This window comes from Dermacentor andersoni, chromosome 11 (assembly GCF_023375885.2).
Source record: "Dermacentor andersoni chromosome 11, qqDerAnde1_hic_scaffold, whole genome shotgun sequence".
Lineage (NCBI taxonomy): Eukaryota > Metazoa > Arthropoda > Arachnida > Ixodida > Ixodidae > Dermacentor > Dermacentor andersoni.
Genome location: NC_092824.1, coordinates 49,060,259 through 49,075,687, shown reverse-complemented (window position 1 = coordinate 49,075,687; position 15,429 = coordinate 49,060,259). Strand labels below are relative to the sequence as shown.

The 15,429-nt window shown below is 54.3% G+C and overlaps 1 protein-coding gene across 1 annotated transcript; it reads right to left on the bottom strand.

Moving 5' to 3' along the window:
- Window positions 1-2,300: 2,300 nt before the first annotated feature.
- On the bottom strand, window positions 2,301-13,695 carry LOC126518182 (uncharacterized). The gene is made up of 4 exons (XM_050168026.2): window positions 13,291-13,695; window positions 11,412-11,825; window positions 8,795-9,063; window positions 2,301-3,252 (listed from the first exon to the last, which is right to left on the bottom strand). The coding sequence occupies exons 1-4, from the start codon at window positions 13,369-13,371 to the stop codon at window positions 3,102-3,104; spliced, it is 915 nt and encodes a 304-aa protein (XP_050023983.2). The 5' UTR covers window positions 13,372-13,695; the 3' UTR covers window positions 2,301-3,101.
- Between the last annotated feature and the right edge of the window lie 1,734 nt (window positions 13,696-15,429).

The following is a 15,429-nucleotide window of genomic DNA, read 5'->3' as shown; positions in this document are numbered from 1 at the left end:
ATCTCCCTCGACTACCCGATCTTTCTATTTTGAGAGCACCTTCGTTTCTTTTACGAACGGTTTGCGCTTACATTCTTTGCAATGTAGGCACAGATTAGACGACGGCTGTCTTTTCAAAGCAGCTCTGTCTTTTATGCGAAGCATATTACTAGAGCTCAACCCACTCCTCAGGTGCGGCGGTGTCGCCTTCAATACCACGTGACACCGTGACGTCACGACAGAGGAGAAACGGGGCTCCAACTCGCGCCGTCGCGGCGGTATATAAGCAGCTGCGCTTGTTTCTAGGTGGCTTTGGCTCAACTTTTGCAAGATGGGCTGGGTGGGAGTCGAACCAGGGTCTCCGGTGTGTGAGACGGAGACGCTACCACTGAGCCACGAGTACGATGCTTCAAAGCGGTACAAAAGCGCCTCTAGTGAATGCGGTGTTGCCTTAGAAACGAGCTGTTTCTAAGGCTCAGGCGTGCGTCGCTTGCTCAGGCGCACATTTCGTTGCCGCGCCGAACGCTGCGTTGCTCGACGCTCACCGCGTCCAATGCGGGGCGCGTAGTCGCTGCGCCGTAGCCCCTTGTCTTACACCCCTTGGCGGGTCGACGGGAACGCTGTCGCGTTCCACTCTTGAAGGCGAAGCAGAGTAACGCATGAGTTGTTTCTTCGTCTAGCCGAACCAAATATAGCCAAGCAACAGCAGTTCACCGGGCTAAACAGTGGTTCAACAACTAAAATAAAGGCTAGTATGCTTCGCATCCTGGGCTTAACCTTAGCTAAGCCACAGCAATTTTTTTTCTCCATCTCGTCCATGTTTGTTTCCGCCATTCTTTCTTGAGTGAGACTTGTATGTAAACCTGACTGTGACGAAACGTTATCGAAGCTTTGAAAAAAGGTTCGCTGCTACATGTGAAAGATAGTTACTGTAATATATAAAACTGATATATATCGGCAGTTTAGAGTACTATATAGTTAAAAAAATTGCACAGAGAACCTGTGGCCTTGCCGTCGCTGAAACGCCAGTCCTAGAATGAAAAAGGTAATAGGGCGGCTCCATTAGCAAGGAGTGCCTGGTGCGAGGTTCCATTCAAAGAGCCAATATTTATGCGTAGCTTTCTTTGGCCATTCAAAAGGCCAGTATTAATACGTAGCATTCTTCGGCTATGGTTCCGGCTATGGTACATTTCCACACTTCAAGGCATAGAGTTTCTCACTATAACACCTAGAGGGAAATCTGGCGCCACCGTCTATGGGAGTTTCTTAAGGGGGCACCGTGCCGTCATGGGGATGACGGTATATGTGTCTGCGAGGCTCGCGTTGGCTGGTGTTGTAAGAGGCTTCGTCTAAAACGTGGATATGGCTACACAAATAACGCGTTTTCAAAGTCTTCATAAAATGTTTCCATTCAGGCATATTACATCTTTACTCACCTACAGTGCATGACCAAGCGAAGAAAAGCAAGAACAGACTACAAACTGTTTCAAAGCGAGCGCGAACCTTGTCGTCTGTCCTCCAACTTTAGCGGCCCGCTGGTACTTTTTACGTAACATATAATCGTACACGCAATAACAAGTTCTCATAGTTAAACAAAACATATCGTTGCGTAATAATAAAGCCAGAACAGCTTTTCACATGCTATTTTGGTAGAAAATGAATCATTGTGACAGACGGAACGGTGCTTGCCAAGCGCGTCTACAAGGTGTCCTGTCTCTCCGAGAACGATGCCAATCCGAAGTCACAATATACCGGCATTCCCATGCATACCACAGCGCAGCAGCGCCAGATTACCCTCTAGGTAGTGTAGTGAGAAACTCTATGTTTCAAGGGAACTGAATATACCACTCCTGTCGCCCATCTCACTTGAATGTGTTCAGGTCTGGTATTGCAACCTCGCTTGCCGTTAACGCAAATCCGAGGGCAGAGCCTGGAAAGTTGGTAGCAGTGCTCGTCCGCGTCTGTCGTGTCTTCTTTATGTGTATGTGTCTTTGCGCTGCATTTGGAATTCACAATGCAGCGGCGCTCGCTCGGAGCCTCGCCGCTGCGACACCACGTGACTAGGAGAGGGTTGAATGGCTAAATGGAGTCCGACGTAGCGCGAGCGCGCGCCCACTTACGTCACATTGGCGAGAACAACAGCGTCGGCAGTTCGACCGATGGTTCGACCCACTGGAGCAGCCGACGTAACGGACGCGGCCAACGCCCTCGACGCTCGGCCACGTGCCGATAACTCGCCCGCGCTCGGCCGACGCTCGCCCGGGCGCCGAGCGCGTTGGATTAACTTTGCACTAACTCAATCAAGATAGCACTCTGGTAAAGTACGGAGATCTTGCACGTTTCTTCAGTCAAGTGAAAGTGACCTTAATTGCTGTGTTGTTCCATCATACATGTTAACAAGAAACGAACATTCACTCTTCCCTAGAAAAAAAAAACCCAGTAAAATTGCAGCAACCGGACCGATGAAAGACAAAGCAATACAGCACGGATTTCGCTTTGTTTCTCTTCGGCCCTGTTGCTGCGGCGTTTATCTCAAACCAACGAGCCCAACTTCACATTCTCGAACCGAACATTCACTGGTCCTATTCAACGTCACTGGCGAGCACATTCATTCCAGGTTGCACTATTTGCAAACACACATTTCTCTTTAATGTTGTGATGGCCCAGTCACTATCGTTTTGTAATAACATTCTCAGCGTCGAGCGCAAGTAGGAGTCCTCATTTTACGTAATACGCTAAACCGAATTGTCGCAGAAGTCTGTTCGTCGCTACCTTGCATCAAGCATACCCGTAACAGTCAGTATGGTACGCAGACGATGCTGCGTACTGGCCTCGGCAGCAGCAGGGTACCCACATCCATTTCGGATCGAACCACCTGAGACGCACAAGGAAGCGTCCATTCATACAAAGTATCAAACATCAGAAGAATGAGGCGTCTTTCAATAAACGGAGTTTCTCGGTGGGTCCCTCCACAGAAGCAGTAAAAGATAATCAAGGAAATATAACTCAGATTCAACACACATACAGAGAGCAGGCATGAGGCGCGTGAGATGACGGGAGGTGTGCACAGCGGTTGGGAAAAAAAAAATAAACGCTGTTCACGCATCCGATCGTTTCGCTGCTCACAGGAAGTCCGAAGCGACGCACTCATTCGCTGGTGCCATTGGCGATCCACGCACGCAGCCAAATGCCTCTGCGAAGCCTCGTACGTGGCGCACAGCCACGTTGCAATCCTTGCCACGCAAGCTTTCTCTCGGAAGGTGTCCTCTGCACCTGCACACAAGATGTGGGGAGCTGTAGACACGCGGACACTTCTCGCTGCAATTTTAGTAGCTGGAATTGAAGCAAAAGAGTGGTCGAGTACAGGAGACGATCGGTATGAAAAACTGCCCATAATTCGTCTGCCGGAGGCGCTTACGAGACGTTGTCCATCACAATGCCTTGCCACGTGGCTTAGCGTTATCATCGCCATATTTTAGTAAGTTGTAGGGCTGAGACAACGTGCTTTATTTGTCATGAAATCGTTGGATTCGGTGCCCCGACACTGCACAGTGAGTTACAGCGAAGCTCTTTCTGGCTAGAGTTCCGTTCGTTTTTTCGTTTCCGTCGACAACTCTATGTGAGCAAAAAACTATCATCATCGGCAATGGCTCGTTCCACAGCTCGCGCCTTCGTCGTCGTCGTCGTCTTCTACAGCTGGCTCCGTTGCCGCTCATCATGGCAGCGTTCGTATACTGCCCCTCTCTCGGCGAAAGCGCCGACGGCACTGGCCCGCTGCCAGCCGGTTCGGTGATTTCGGTCTCAAGTTCTTTGACTCAGTATATCGCGAAATGGAAACACGAAATGTACATGATGAATGTATGACACAAATGGACGCGGATGTATAAAAATAAATGTCTGAGCGTACCTTTCGTAACAATATCGTAGTTCATATCTACCTTCCAATTTTACTATACGCAGTATAAAAAAAGAAAAAAAGCAAGCTCAAATTTGTTTACAATAAGCAAAGCTGTGCGAGGATGTCGTGCGGGTGGCGCAACTTGGCCATATGAGAGGGAGTGGCTTTGTTAATTCATAAAAGCGGTTTGTGCGAGTAGGAAAACAGTTCGCCATATCGAGTAGTCGGCATAATATCTCAGTCGGAGAGGCGTTGACCACAAAGGAAGCGGAACGCAGAGGGGGGGAAGAACAGGATCTATTTGGATTCATGGTCTGTTTGCTTCATGTACTGCCATTAGCCCTGGAAAGCACAATGTATCGTACGGCTGTACGCTGGTTGATGAGTCAAAAAGCTGGTTTTAGCGTGGTAATATTAAAGCAAAGCCTACAGCAGCGTTTGTGATAACGTGGGAGTGAAATTTCAGCTTCTGAAAATTCCCTAAACCATTCAATAAATGATTATTACTTATAAATATTCAGTTGCACACATATTTTTTCTATGATTATGAAGAGTAGAATTTTTTTCCAATTTGCCTTGATGTGAAATTGTGCTTCTGAATTCAAGCGTTAGCGAATCATCTTGCTGCAAAAGTACCCTACGAAAAAAATACTCTGGGAGAACCCATCCCCGATAACTGCCGAACGTAAGACATTGCCATTGATTCAATTGAGCGACTCAACGTATTGCCACCATCGAAACGAGTAATGTATGAGGCGTCTACTGCAGCGGAACTCCTCCTTCGCGCTTCCCTAAGAACACTGGGCGCCATATAGCGCTTCCCCGCGAAGCCTGCGCATGGCCTCCGAAATTCACGGCGCGCCCGGTGCGTGCGACCGCCGAGGAACGCGTCACGCGACAACCGGGCTTCTCTTTCGCGCTTCTTTCTCGACACCTCGCGCCATCTAGTGGCCCCGCCGATAGGTTCGCGCGTGGCTTCCGAGACCAGAAGCGTGAGGAGCCGGTGCCTGCGAACGCTGAGAACGGTTTAGCCGCTTGCCCCACATTCAGTGACCCAAGGTGGGGAGAGGTTCATTGAAGAGCAGCACATACCCAGTGCATACATGGCGCAGCTCGCTAAATGTTGGCCTAAAATGCATTCATTGAATGCGGCACGTACACGTAACCAGTGCATTTGCGGCGCAGGCCCTACTAATGAGCGGAGTTGCTGTTCTCGAGGAACCCCTGTGACGTGGGTTCGTTTCCCCTCAGGATCGCAGAAATTTGAGGGATATTTATTTCATCATTGTAAAGTGGCACATTCCCTTTGGTACATACCGCATGATCCAAGTTGTTCATCGAAGACCAGCAATGACCGAGTGGCACACACGTCAAAGTCGGCGTCAAAGAGTTCCTCGAATAGCAGTGCCAAGTCCCGCATTAGATGCAAACATACATACAAACGCCAGGCAGGCAGCGCAGGCAGGCAGGCAGGCAGCAGCAGGCAGGCAGGCACAGGCAGGCAGGCAGGCAGGCAGGCAGGCAGGCAGGCAGGCAGGCCAGGCAGGCAGGCAGGCAGGCAGGCAGGCAGGCAGGCAGGCAGGCAGGCAGGCAGGCAGGCAGGCAGGCAGGCAGGCAGGCAGGCAGGCAGGCAGGCAGGCAGGCAGGCAGGCAGGCAGGCAGGCAGGCAGGCAGGCAGGCAGGCAGGCAGGCAGGCAGGCAGGCAGGCAGGCAGGCAGGCAGGCAGGCAGGCAGGCAGGCAGGCAGGCAGGCAGGCAGGCAGGCAGGCAGGCAGGCAGGCAGGCAGGCAGGCAGGCAGGCAGGCAGGCAGGCAGGCAGGCAGCGCAGGCAGGCAGCAGGCAGGCAGGCAGGCAGGCAGGCAGGCAGGCAGGCAGGCAGGCAGGCAGGCAGGCAGGCAGGCAGGCAGGCAGGCAGGCAGGCAGGCAGGCAGGCAGGCAGGCAGGCAGCAGGCAGGCAGGCAGGCAGGCAGGCAGGCAGGCAGGCAGGCAGGCAGGCAGGCAGGCAGGCAGGCAGGCAGGCAGGCAGGCAGGCAGGCAGGCAGGCAGGCAGGCAGGCAGGCAGGCAGGCAGGCAGGCAGGCAGGCAGGCAGGCAGGCAGGCAGGCAGGCAGGCAGGCAGGCAGGGCAGGCAGGCAGGCAGGCAGGCAGGCAGGCAGGCAGGCAGCGCAGGCAGGCAGGCAGGCAGGCAGGCAGGCAGGCAGGCAGGCAGGCAGGCAGGCAGGCAGGCAGGCAGGCAGGCAGGCAGGCAGGCAGGCAGGCAGGCAGGCAGGCAGGCAGGCAGGCAGGCAGGCAGGCAGGCAGGCAGGCAGGCAGGCAGGCAGGCAGGCAGGCAGGGCAGGCAGGCAGGCAGGCAGGCAGGCAGGCAGGCAGGCAGGCAGGCAGGCAGGCAGGCAGGCAGGCAGGCAGGCAGGCAGGCAGCAGGCAGGCAGGCAGGCAGGCAGGCAGGCAGGCAGGCAGGCAGGCAGGCAGGCAGGCAGGCAGGCAGGCAGGCAGGCAGGCAGGCAGGCAGGCAGGCAGGCAGGCAGGCAGGCAGGCAGGGCAGGCAGGCAGGCAAGGCAGGCAGGCAGGCAGGCAGGCAGGCAGGCAGGCAGGCAGGCAGGCAGGCAGGCAGGCAGGCAGGCAGGAGGCAGGCAGGCAGGCAGGGCAGGGCAGGCAGGCAGGCAGGCAGGCAGGCAGGCAGGCAGGCAGGCAGGCAGGCAGGCAGGCAGGGCAGGCAGGCAGGGCAGGCAGGCAGGCAGGCAGGGCAGGCAGGCAGGCAGGCAGGCAGGGCAGGCAGGCAGGCAGGCAGGCAGGCAGGCAGGCAGGCAGGCAGGCAGGCAGGCAGGCAGGCAGGCAGGCAGGCAGGCAGGCAGGCAGGCAGGCAGGCAGGCAGGCAGGCAGGGCAGGCAGGCAGGCAGGCAGGCAGGCAGGCAGGCAGGCAGGCAGGCAGGCAGGCAGGCAGGGCAGGCAGCAGGCAGGCAGGCAGGCAGGCAGGCAGGCAGGCAGGCAGGCAGGCAGGCAGGCAGGCAGGCAGGCAGGCAGGCAGCAGGCAGGCAGGCAGGCAGGCAGGCAGGCAGGCAGGCAGGCAGGCAGGCCAGGCAGGCAGGCAGGCAGGCAGGCAGGCAGCAGGCAGGGCAGGCAGGCAGGCAGGCAGGCAGGCAGGCAGGCCAGGCAGGCAGGCAGGCAGGCAGGCAGGCAGGCAGGCAGGCAGGCAGGCAGGGCAGGCAGGCAGGCAGGCAGGCAGGCAGGCAGGCAGGCAGGCAGCAGGCAGGGCAGGCAGGCAGGCAGGCAGGCAGGCAGGCAGGCAGGCAGGCAGGCAGGCAGGCAGGCAGGCAGGCAGGCAGGCAGGCAGGCAGGCAGGCAGGCAGGCAGGCAGGCAGGCAGGCAGGCAGGCAGGCAGGGCAGGCAGGCAGGCAGGCAGGCAGGCAGGCAGGCAGGCAGGCAGGCAGGCAGGCAGGCAGGGCAGGCAGGCAGGCAGGCAGGCAGGCAGGCAGGCAGGCAGGCAGGCAGGCAGGCAGGCAGGCAGGCAGGCAGGCAGGCAGGCAGGCAGGCAGGCAGGCAGGCAGGCAGGCAGGCAGGCAGGCAGGCAGGCAGGCAGGCAGGCAGGCAGGCAGGCAGGCAGGCAGGCAGGCAGGCAGGCAGGCAGGCAGGCAGGCAGGCAGGCAGGCAGCAGGCAGGCAGGCAGGCAGGCAGGCAGGCAGGCAGGCAGGCAGGCAGGCAGGCAGGCAGGCAGGCAGGCAGGCAGGCAGGCAGGGCAGGAGGCAGGCAGGCAGGCAGGCAGGCAGGCAGGCAGGCAGGCAGGCAGGCAGGCAGGCAGGCAGGCAGGCAGGCAGGCAGGCAGGCAGGCAGGCAGGGCAGGCAGGCAGGCAGGCAGGCAGCAGGCAGGCAGGCAGGCAGGCAGGCAGGCAGGCAGGCAGGCAGGCAGGCAGGCAGGCAGGCAGGCAGGCAGGCAGGCAGGCAGGCAGGCAGGCAGGCAGGCAGGCAGGCAGGCAGGCAGGCAGGCAGGCAGGCAGGCAGGCAGGCAGGCAGGCAGGCAGGCAGGCAGGCAGGCAGGCAGGCAGGCAGGCAGGCAGGCAGGCAGGCAGGCAGGCAGGCAGGCAGGCAGGCAGGCAGGCAGGCAGGCAGGCAGGCAGGCAGGCAGGCAGGCAGGCAGGCAGGCAGGCAGGCAGGCAGGCAGGCAGGCAGGCAGGCAGGCAGGCAGGCAGGCAGGCAGGGCAGGCAGGCAGGCAGGCAGGCAGGCAGGCAGGCAGGGCAGGCAGGCAGGCAGGCAGGCAGGCAGGCAGGCAGGCAGGCAGGCAAGGCAGGCAGGCAGGCAGGCAGGCAGGCAGGCAGGCAGGCAGGCAGGCAGGCAGGCAGGCAGGGCAGGCAGGCAGGCAGGCAGGCAGGCAGGCAGGCAGGCAGGCAGGCAGGCAGGCAGGCAGGCAGGCAGGCAGGCAGGCAGGCAGGCAGGCAGGCAGGCAGGCAGGCAGGCAGGCAGGCAGGCAGGCAGGCAGGCAGGCAGGCAGGCAGGCAGGCAGGCAGGCAGGCAGGCAGGCAGGCAGGCAGGCAGGCAGGCAGGCAGGCAGGCAGGCAGGCAGGCAGGCAGGCAGGCAGGCAGGCAGGCAGGCAGGCAGGCAGGCAGGCAGGCAGGCAGGCAGGCAGGCAGGCAGGCAGGCAGGCAGGCAGGCAGGCAGGCAGGCAGGCAGGCAGGCAGGCAGGCAGGCAGGCAGGCAGGCAGGCAGGCAGGCAGGCAGGCAGGCAGGCAGGCAGGCAGGCAGGCAGGCAGGCAGGCAGGCAGGCAGGCAGGCAGGCAGGCAGGCAGGCAGGCAGGCAGGCAGGCAGGCAGGCAGGCAGGCAGGCAATCTCCAGAAAGTGCCTGAAGTACCCTAAAAAGCGCTACCGCATTACAATACGTACAAAGCCCAGAACTCGCCCCCTGCTGGCGCGCTGCAAACACGCACCTGCTTCGGCAGTGTGCCAGAAAGAACAGCTGGTCCGAGGTGTAAGTGTGGACCCGGCCGCGTTCATCCGTCGTGGTTGCGGCAGCGGCAGGCGAATGGCGTCCCTTGGTCGCCGCGCCGCGCTTCTTCATGGCGTGCCACGCTATTCCGAGGGCGGCCACCTCGCGAAGGTTTGCGAGAAAGCGGGCGCCGCATTTGAGGTCACGTGCCTTCTGCGCCACGGCGCCGTAGTCTAGCCGGGGAAGCATGCCGTCGTCGACGTCCGCAGCCTGCATCCGCCAGAACCCACTCAAATATATTGTAACGAAGAAAAACGATATTCAGAGGGTATATCCCGAGAGCAAACCGTACAACATTGCAACCGTGGTAGGCAGTTCTTACAGTCAAGATGGGGGGAGGGGGCGGGCTGCCCCACTCCATTCGTTGAGGGGTTCGAACCGCCCCCCCCCCCCCCCCCATTTCCTCGGCAGGGCAACTGTAGCACTGCGGCACCCACTGAGGCACCCAAGCGCTGGACGTGACTTTATTACCAGTAGCGCCTTGTGCAGGGACATTCTAACTTTCCAATTTTTCGATTAACGATTTAATCGAGATTAATTGGTTGATGTGGCTTAAACGACAACAACAAAAACAAACAGGAAAGCAGGTGATGTCGAACTGCTGCGTGGCGTTTCCCCCGAGACAGTGCACATGACGGTCACCACTATTGTTCCTCATTTTTGGCGCAGCATCTGTTTCGTGAGCCACCTCAACGTAAAGCTACCTGATCGCGAATTAGTGAAGGTTCGCCTTGGTTTCTTTAGTTTAACAGTTATACAGTTTTCCATTTGTTGTGCCTTATGAGTGTTGCTGCGGTTCGAGGTGGCGCTTGGGCCAGGAATCCAGCAAGCCCATTGAAGACAAGGCCCGGTAGTATGAATGAAGGAAAAAGGGATTTATTTTACATGATTTACACTGGTTCCAGATACGGAAGCTCACTCCATGTAGGAGCGTATTAAATGCCCGAGTTCACATCTGGACATCGTCACATCCCCCCTCAGTGCACCAAAAGTATCCGCTTTTAACACCGTCGTCTTCCCCAGGAGACTAGACTAAGGAATCTGATGACTGCATCGCGGCCAATCACAATCATCGAATCGGTCGCAATGTCCCTCCCGGGACGTCACACAGTTCCGTCGGTCTCCGCCTCCTATGCTGCACCTTCTTTTAGAAGCGATGGAACCCAGCTTTTAAACCGCAAACACCAGGAGAGAAGTAGATCGACACACACAGGGACTTGTTGCTAGTCCCAGCTTGTGTCTGTCTACTTTTCAAACCAACCGTGCACTGTTGGTTTTAAAACTTGTAAAGAAGGTGTTGACTTAGTATGTTTACAATTAATAGAATCAACTGTGGTGTAGTAGCGTCTCCGCAAACCATGGCGACGGACCGGGGTATGCCCCCCGTGGTATCGACATTGCTTGCCTTAAAGCTCGCTCAAGAATTTTGTGTGCATCAGAAATTTTAGCGACAACCACGTCGACAGTTTCATCAATTTGGAGAGCATCCAATTTAGGGTGGAAATATGCTTAGACTGCCATCACATTCGTGATGGCACTCTGCCAGTAAGCATAGTACATGTCAATTTTGTAAATAAAGCGAGTTCTGCATATAGGTATAGTTTTGAGCATTTGTTCCATTACGACGAACTTCGGATATAACGAACAAAGTTTGCACGATAAATAGGTTCGTTGTACCCTGGCTCGATAGTAACGCGATTTCGGAATTAATCCGAGGCGAGAAAAATGACTTTCGCACATATATTTGAATTCTGATTGTTAATTTCTGGGCGAAGTGAATTACTGCTTATCCATGAACAAATACAATTCAATTCAAATTGCCGACCCCTAACACCACCGACCCCTAACATTCCGACGGCCCATTACACCGAACGCGCAAGTTCGCTCGGTTTCCATAGATCTACGCATCTTTGGTTCGGGCAGCGCGCAGATGACGACGGAAGAAAGTGAAGACGATACATGCATGCACGAATTCATAATTAACCTATAACCTACAATATTCATGCCTAGCCTTGAAGATAACTCCATCGAAGTCGTCATTTTGCGGGGAACCGTTTACCTTCAGCAGGCTATGAATCACCCTTTACCTGAAATTTTATCAACGCCTGGTGTCTTACAGCTTGAGTCATTTGTCAATTTCAATGAGAGGGAGACAATTTTTTATAGAAAACACAGAGTTCGGCCTGGACTAATATGTTCTGGCCTGCTACTCTGCACAGGGAAAGAAGAGTAAAAAAAAAAAGAAAAGTAATGAAGGATGGCAATGGAGGAAAAGAAAAGGAATACGTACACCGATCACGTGATTATAAGTCTCGAGTGAAGCCCAGTGTTCTGCACTTAGGACTGAACAGCACTCGCAGCTGTTTTAGCTACCGTGCGGTGGAGCCAACCGCAAGAAAACCGACTAATCATATTTTGCAATCCCACCCTCATTTTTTTTTTGTAATGACCTAGCCCATTTAAGTTGGCATCTTTTCATCTCGGCTCATCGCCACAAAACCTGAACACTTGATTGAGGATCCTCAAAAACTCTGGCCACCTGTGCTTCCTGCGCTCACCGGCTGCTCAAACGCTCGCAGTACGTGCAGCAAGAAGGCTGCTCCGAGGCCACCGTAGTCGGCATCTCGCACCTCCTCGGAATGCGGCCGGTAGAGCGGGCTCAGCAGAGCGGCCTGCGAAACCCGCAGCCTTCTGTTCCAGCGGTCGAAGAAGAAGGGCGACAATTCGTCGTTCTGCCACAGCAGTTGCATGCGCTCCCGCTTGGCGGCGGGCAGTCGCCGGAAGACGTCGCTCGCGTGCCGCCATTGGTCGAACAGCGTGAGAGACCCGGTCGAGGAGAGAGGCGAGGGCGGACTTCCACTGCCACCGGCCACCATGTTGTTGTTTGCCGGCTCGTGAGATACGCCGAGGTTCGAGTACAACTTCCAGAGCGTCGCGTTCGACGCTGCCAAGTCCGGGGGCCACAGGACAACCTTTTGGCGAGGGAAAAGATAATAACAAAAAAATAATATAATTTCACTCGAAGCGTCGAGGTCGCCAAATTTCGAGTAATCATTTACCGTGCGTCTAAAGCTAAGTGCACGCCCGTTGTTGCACTTCGCCATCTCATCCCCCCCCCTCCCCCGTCTATATGCGGCCGCCGCGGTGGGGATTCAAACCCGCGACCCCGGAAAAAGTAGGGCAATACCGTAGCCGCTGTGCCACTCTGGTGGAAACAACGAAGATAATCAAAAACTGAATATTCGTTACGGGACAGGAGTACTGCAATTGACGTAGACATACATGTTTGCGCTAGTATTGTCACAGGTTACTTTTAATGCAAATGTTGTTTTCTTTTGTGTACCCACTGTGATGGCTTCCTTATGTTCTGACCTTTCGTACTCGCTTGTAGAATTTTATTGTGCATGCTTATGGGCATACTGCATGCTTTCAATGTAGTGATGGCTATCTCGCCAAATTTCGTCGTAGCAGATTCTTTCGGCTACCTCGGTCGTTATGTCTTTTCCAAGAATCAAACATGTAAAGTATTATTGTGAATAATAATAGCAAAATAAATAATGGGCGTGTGTGAGTATTTCCAAACTGAAGCACGACCTAAATAAGTATTTGAAATCGATGTACTAGATTTGCTACTTTTCTATTCCGTCTTTAAAATGTTCGATTATGATTAATTATGTTGGCACTACTGCAATTATTGTAGTCCGCTTGCTGTGGAAAAAGGGCCGCACATGTGGTTGACAGGCAGCTTCACGCCACCCCTTGGGCGAACAAAGAAACTCTGATGACCATCTGTAGACTCGCTTACATTCTGCTGAGTTGACTGGACCGTGTCGCGGTTATTCCAGCAAAAATGTTTTACATTGGCTCTCTATCTTTTCTGCTGCCAATAAATTGCAGAAAAACTGTCAATACTCGATACGACCAGTGCATATTTGTTTTTAATATCCAAATTCCCATAGACTTGAAAATTGTGCGAGTCGCACACGCTCATTAATGACGGCGCTCGTTTGGGTCTTAAAGAACGTATAAAATTAAACGCTAAACCTGCATGCGCTTGATAATTACAAACTGAATTAGTGATTTAGTCCGCTATGTTGCTACATCTGGCTTCAGAACGAGTTGCTTGCGAAGGCGGTGAGCAAGCGAGCAGTAGTGAGAGCGAAAACGTCGCGATGTCCTGCTCCCGCGTGACCATCTTCTGCGTCATGACGTCACTACGTAGTCGCCCTCCCAGGAAACCAAACCATACAGGCTTCAGAAAAGCCCTTATATTAAGTAATTTAGGGCGCTCTGATCTTTTACATTTCTTGCATATAAGGTTGAGAGGTGTAACACCTTCATTTGACGCGCACAGAAAGGAAGGGTCGTAATATGTCTGCAGTCCTTCAGATTGTCCCCACGCTCAAAGCACATTCAGCTGCCTTCCGGAATGCCTACTTCAATTTCCAGAAGCGTTTTCCGAACGACGGCTTTAGCCTCGTCGCTCAGCCAGGCAGCCTTGCCAGCTAGGTCCGCCATGTCGGAGATCAGTTCCCTGAGCAATGCCTCGGCACGATGACGTGTTTCAACCGAGAAGAGCTGGACGGCGCTCTCCGATGCGAAGAGCAGAGCGAACCTGGTAGCTGCCAGTTCGTAGCAGTCCAGCTTCACTGCGTGTTTTGCAGCCTGGGCAAAGAAGAACAAAACATACAGAAAAAAAATCAGACAGACAGCATCCTTTGATGATTATTATCTACGTTAGTATGATCAACACTGGCGATGGTAAGTTTATTACTGGTGGACATTTCAGTGATTACGTTTATGTCATACGTAAGTATGAAGCGTGACCTGTGTGCACGGAAACATTCCCAATGGCCCATACAGAAGTCCAAGACCGCAATCCAGCAGCAAGTCGTCTATTTCGGCACATACCCAGATGACGTGAATTCTGCTCGGTAACACAGTAGCCAGGGGATATCAGTGGCCTAAGCTAGTAGACAACTCGGGTCACAAGGAAGTGCGGCATGGTGGCTTAGTGGCTATACGGAGTTGGGCCGCTTAGCACGAGCTCGCGCGTTCGAACTCCTGACCCGCGAAAAATAGCACTCGCGTATTGCGAATATTGGCTCATGGCAAAGGACCCAAGGTGGTCAAACTTTACCTGCACATAACCTCGCTAGTTTTTGTTTTCCAACAATGCGCGCGTAGTGAAATTCCGTTACACCTGATATGCTTTGTTTCGAAGTCATGCATTTATAGGCACATACAGATGAGTTTGCTCAAAGTAAACCACGGTTAAATTTCGTAGGCCTGTTCGAAAAAAAAAAAACGCAATTTGGTCCGATTGGTCGCTAATCACTTTTCACCTTCTCACGTTTGACGGGGGTGTGAGGACCCGCGAAAGGTCTTCCTACGAGCGGCAGGTGTGTCTGCTGCGTTTTCAAACCCAGACCCAACTTCGAGCACTGCGCCGTGCAAACACAAGCGTCGGTCATCGCGGACACACGACCTTGCGACACGCTTGGATGGGTGGACGAAACTTTTTCTTTGAAACGGATCAGCGAAAGAAAGAGAAAGGTGCACCGTAACACACAAAACAGGAGCTCGCATTTGCTTTGATCCCGAGAGACATTGACCACGCAACTTTCCAGTTCTTAGCCTAGTGCTATCACTTGCCGATATGCATATTTAGCTTCTGAAAGGACAATAGACGTCACTGCTCATATATTGTGGGATGCCACGTGACATACTGCAACACGAGTCGTAGCGCGGAGTTGCCTATGAACATCGAAGACGGTCACGTGTCTTACGAGCAGCAATGGAGCAATGCTACGCAGAAGAGCTCCCACGTTTCGGAGAGGTCTGCTACGCACAATAATTAGCCTCCTTTAAACCCTGGATGGTTAAAAAAGAAATGTTGCGTGACTCCATGAGCAAGCAGGACGTTTGCACGCAGAGTAACTATTTCCGCTGTTTCGTTGCTGGAATTTTTGGGAGCGATTAGTATAAGTTGACCGGTGGCTAGTACACCCTCTCCGCTTCGAAGAAACGCCTTGATTCCTCGCCAAAAATCGAGAAAATCGAGCAGAACACCAAACTGCCGACAGCGTAATGCAGCCGTGGCTCCCCTGCATATTGTGGCCATCTTTTGTTTATTTGAAAAGTGTTGCGAGCACGAGTAACGGATTCTGCAGTTGCCGATAGCGTCTCGTGGATCCTCTGTTCACGCCGTCACTTTTTGCGCAATGATGCATACTGTTGTAACTCCTGCACGCGCCAATTATTATGACTATCGAACAAAAAATTATTTGCGCCACAGTTCTTGCATCTTCAAAATTACGAAAGGGTGAAGTATAGATTGGTACTTACAGTTCTTCAATTAACATTGTCAAGTTTGCGAAATGTGGACCGCAAGCGAGAACTCTCCACAATAACGTAAAGAAACGATGCCATAAATTATGCTAGGTCTAGATACTTGGAAAACACATACTATATTCACTCGAAAGAGTGTGTTTTATGTAAAATACTGTTAATAAACAATCGCTACATGACCACTACTGCATACTACATGACAAATTACGTGAACATGTGCAGTAG

Excerpts from the sequence above, each read along its gene's own strand:
- LOC126518182 (XM_050168026.2), bottom strand. The coding sequence starts at position 13,371 with ATGGCGGACCTAGCTGGCAAGGCTGCCTGGCTGAGCGACGAGGCTAAA. Across the intron at positions 9,064-11,411 it reads TGCGAGCGTTTGAGCAGCCG|GCTGCGGACGTCGACGACGG; the intron begins GTGAGCGCAGGA and ends TGGCGGATGCAG. Across the intron at positions 3,253-8,794 it reads CTGGCACACTGCCGAAGCAG|GTGCAGAGGACACCTTCCGA; the intron begins GTGCGTGTTTGC and ends TCTTGTGTGCAG.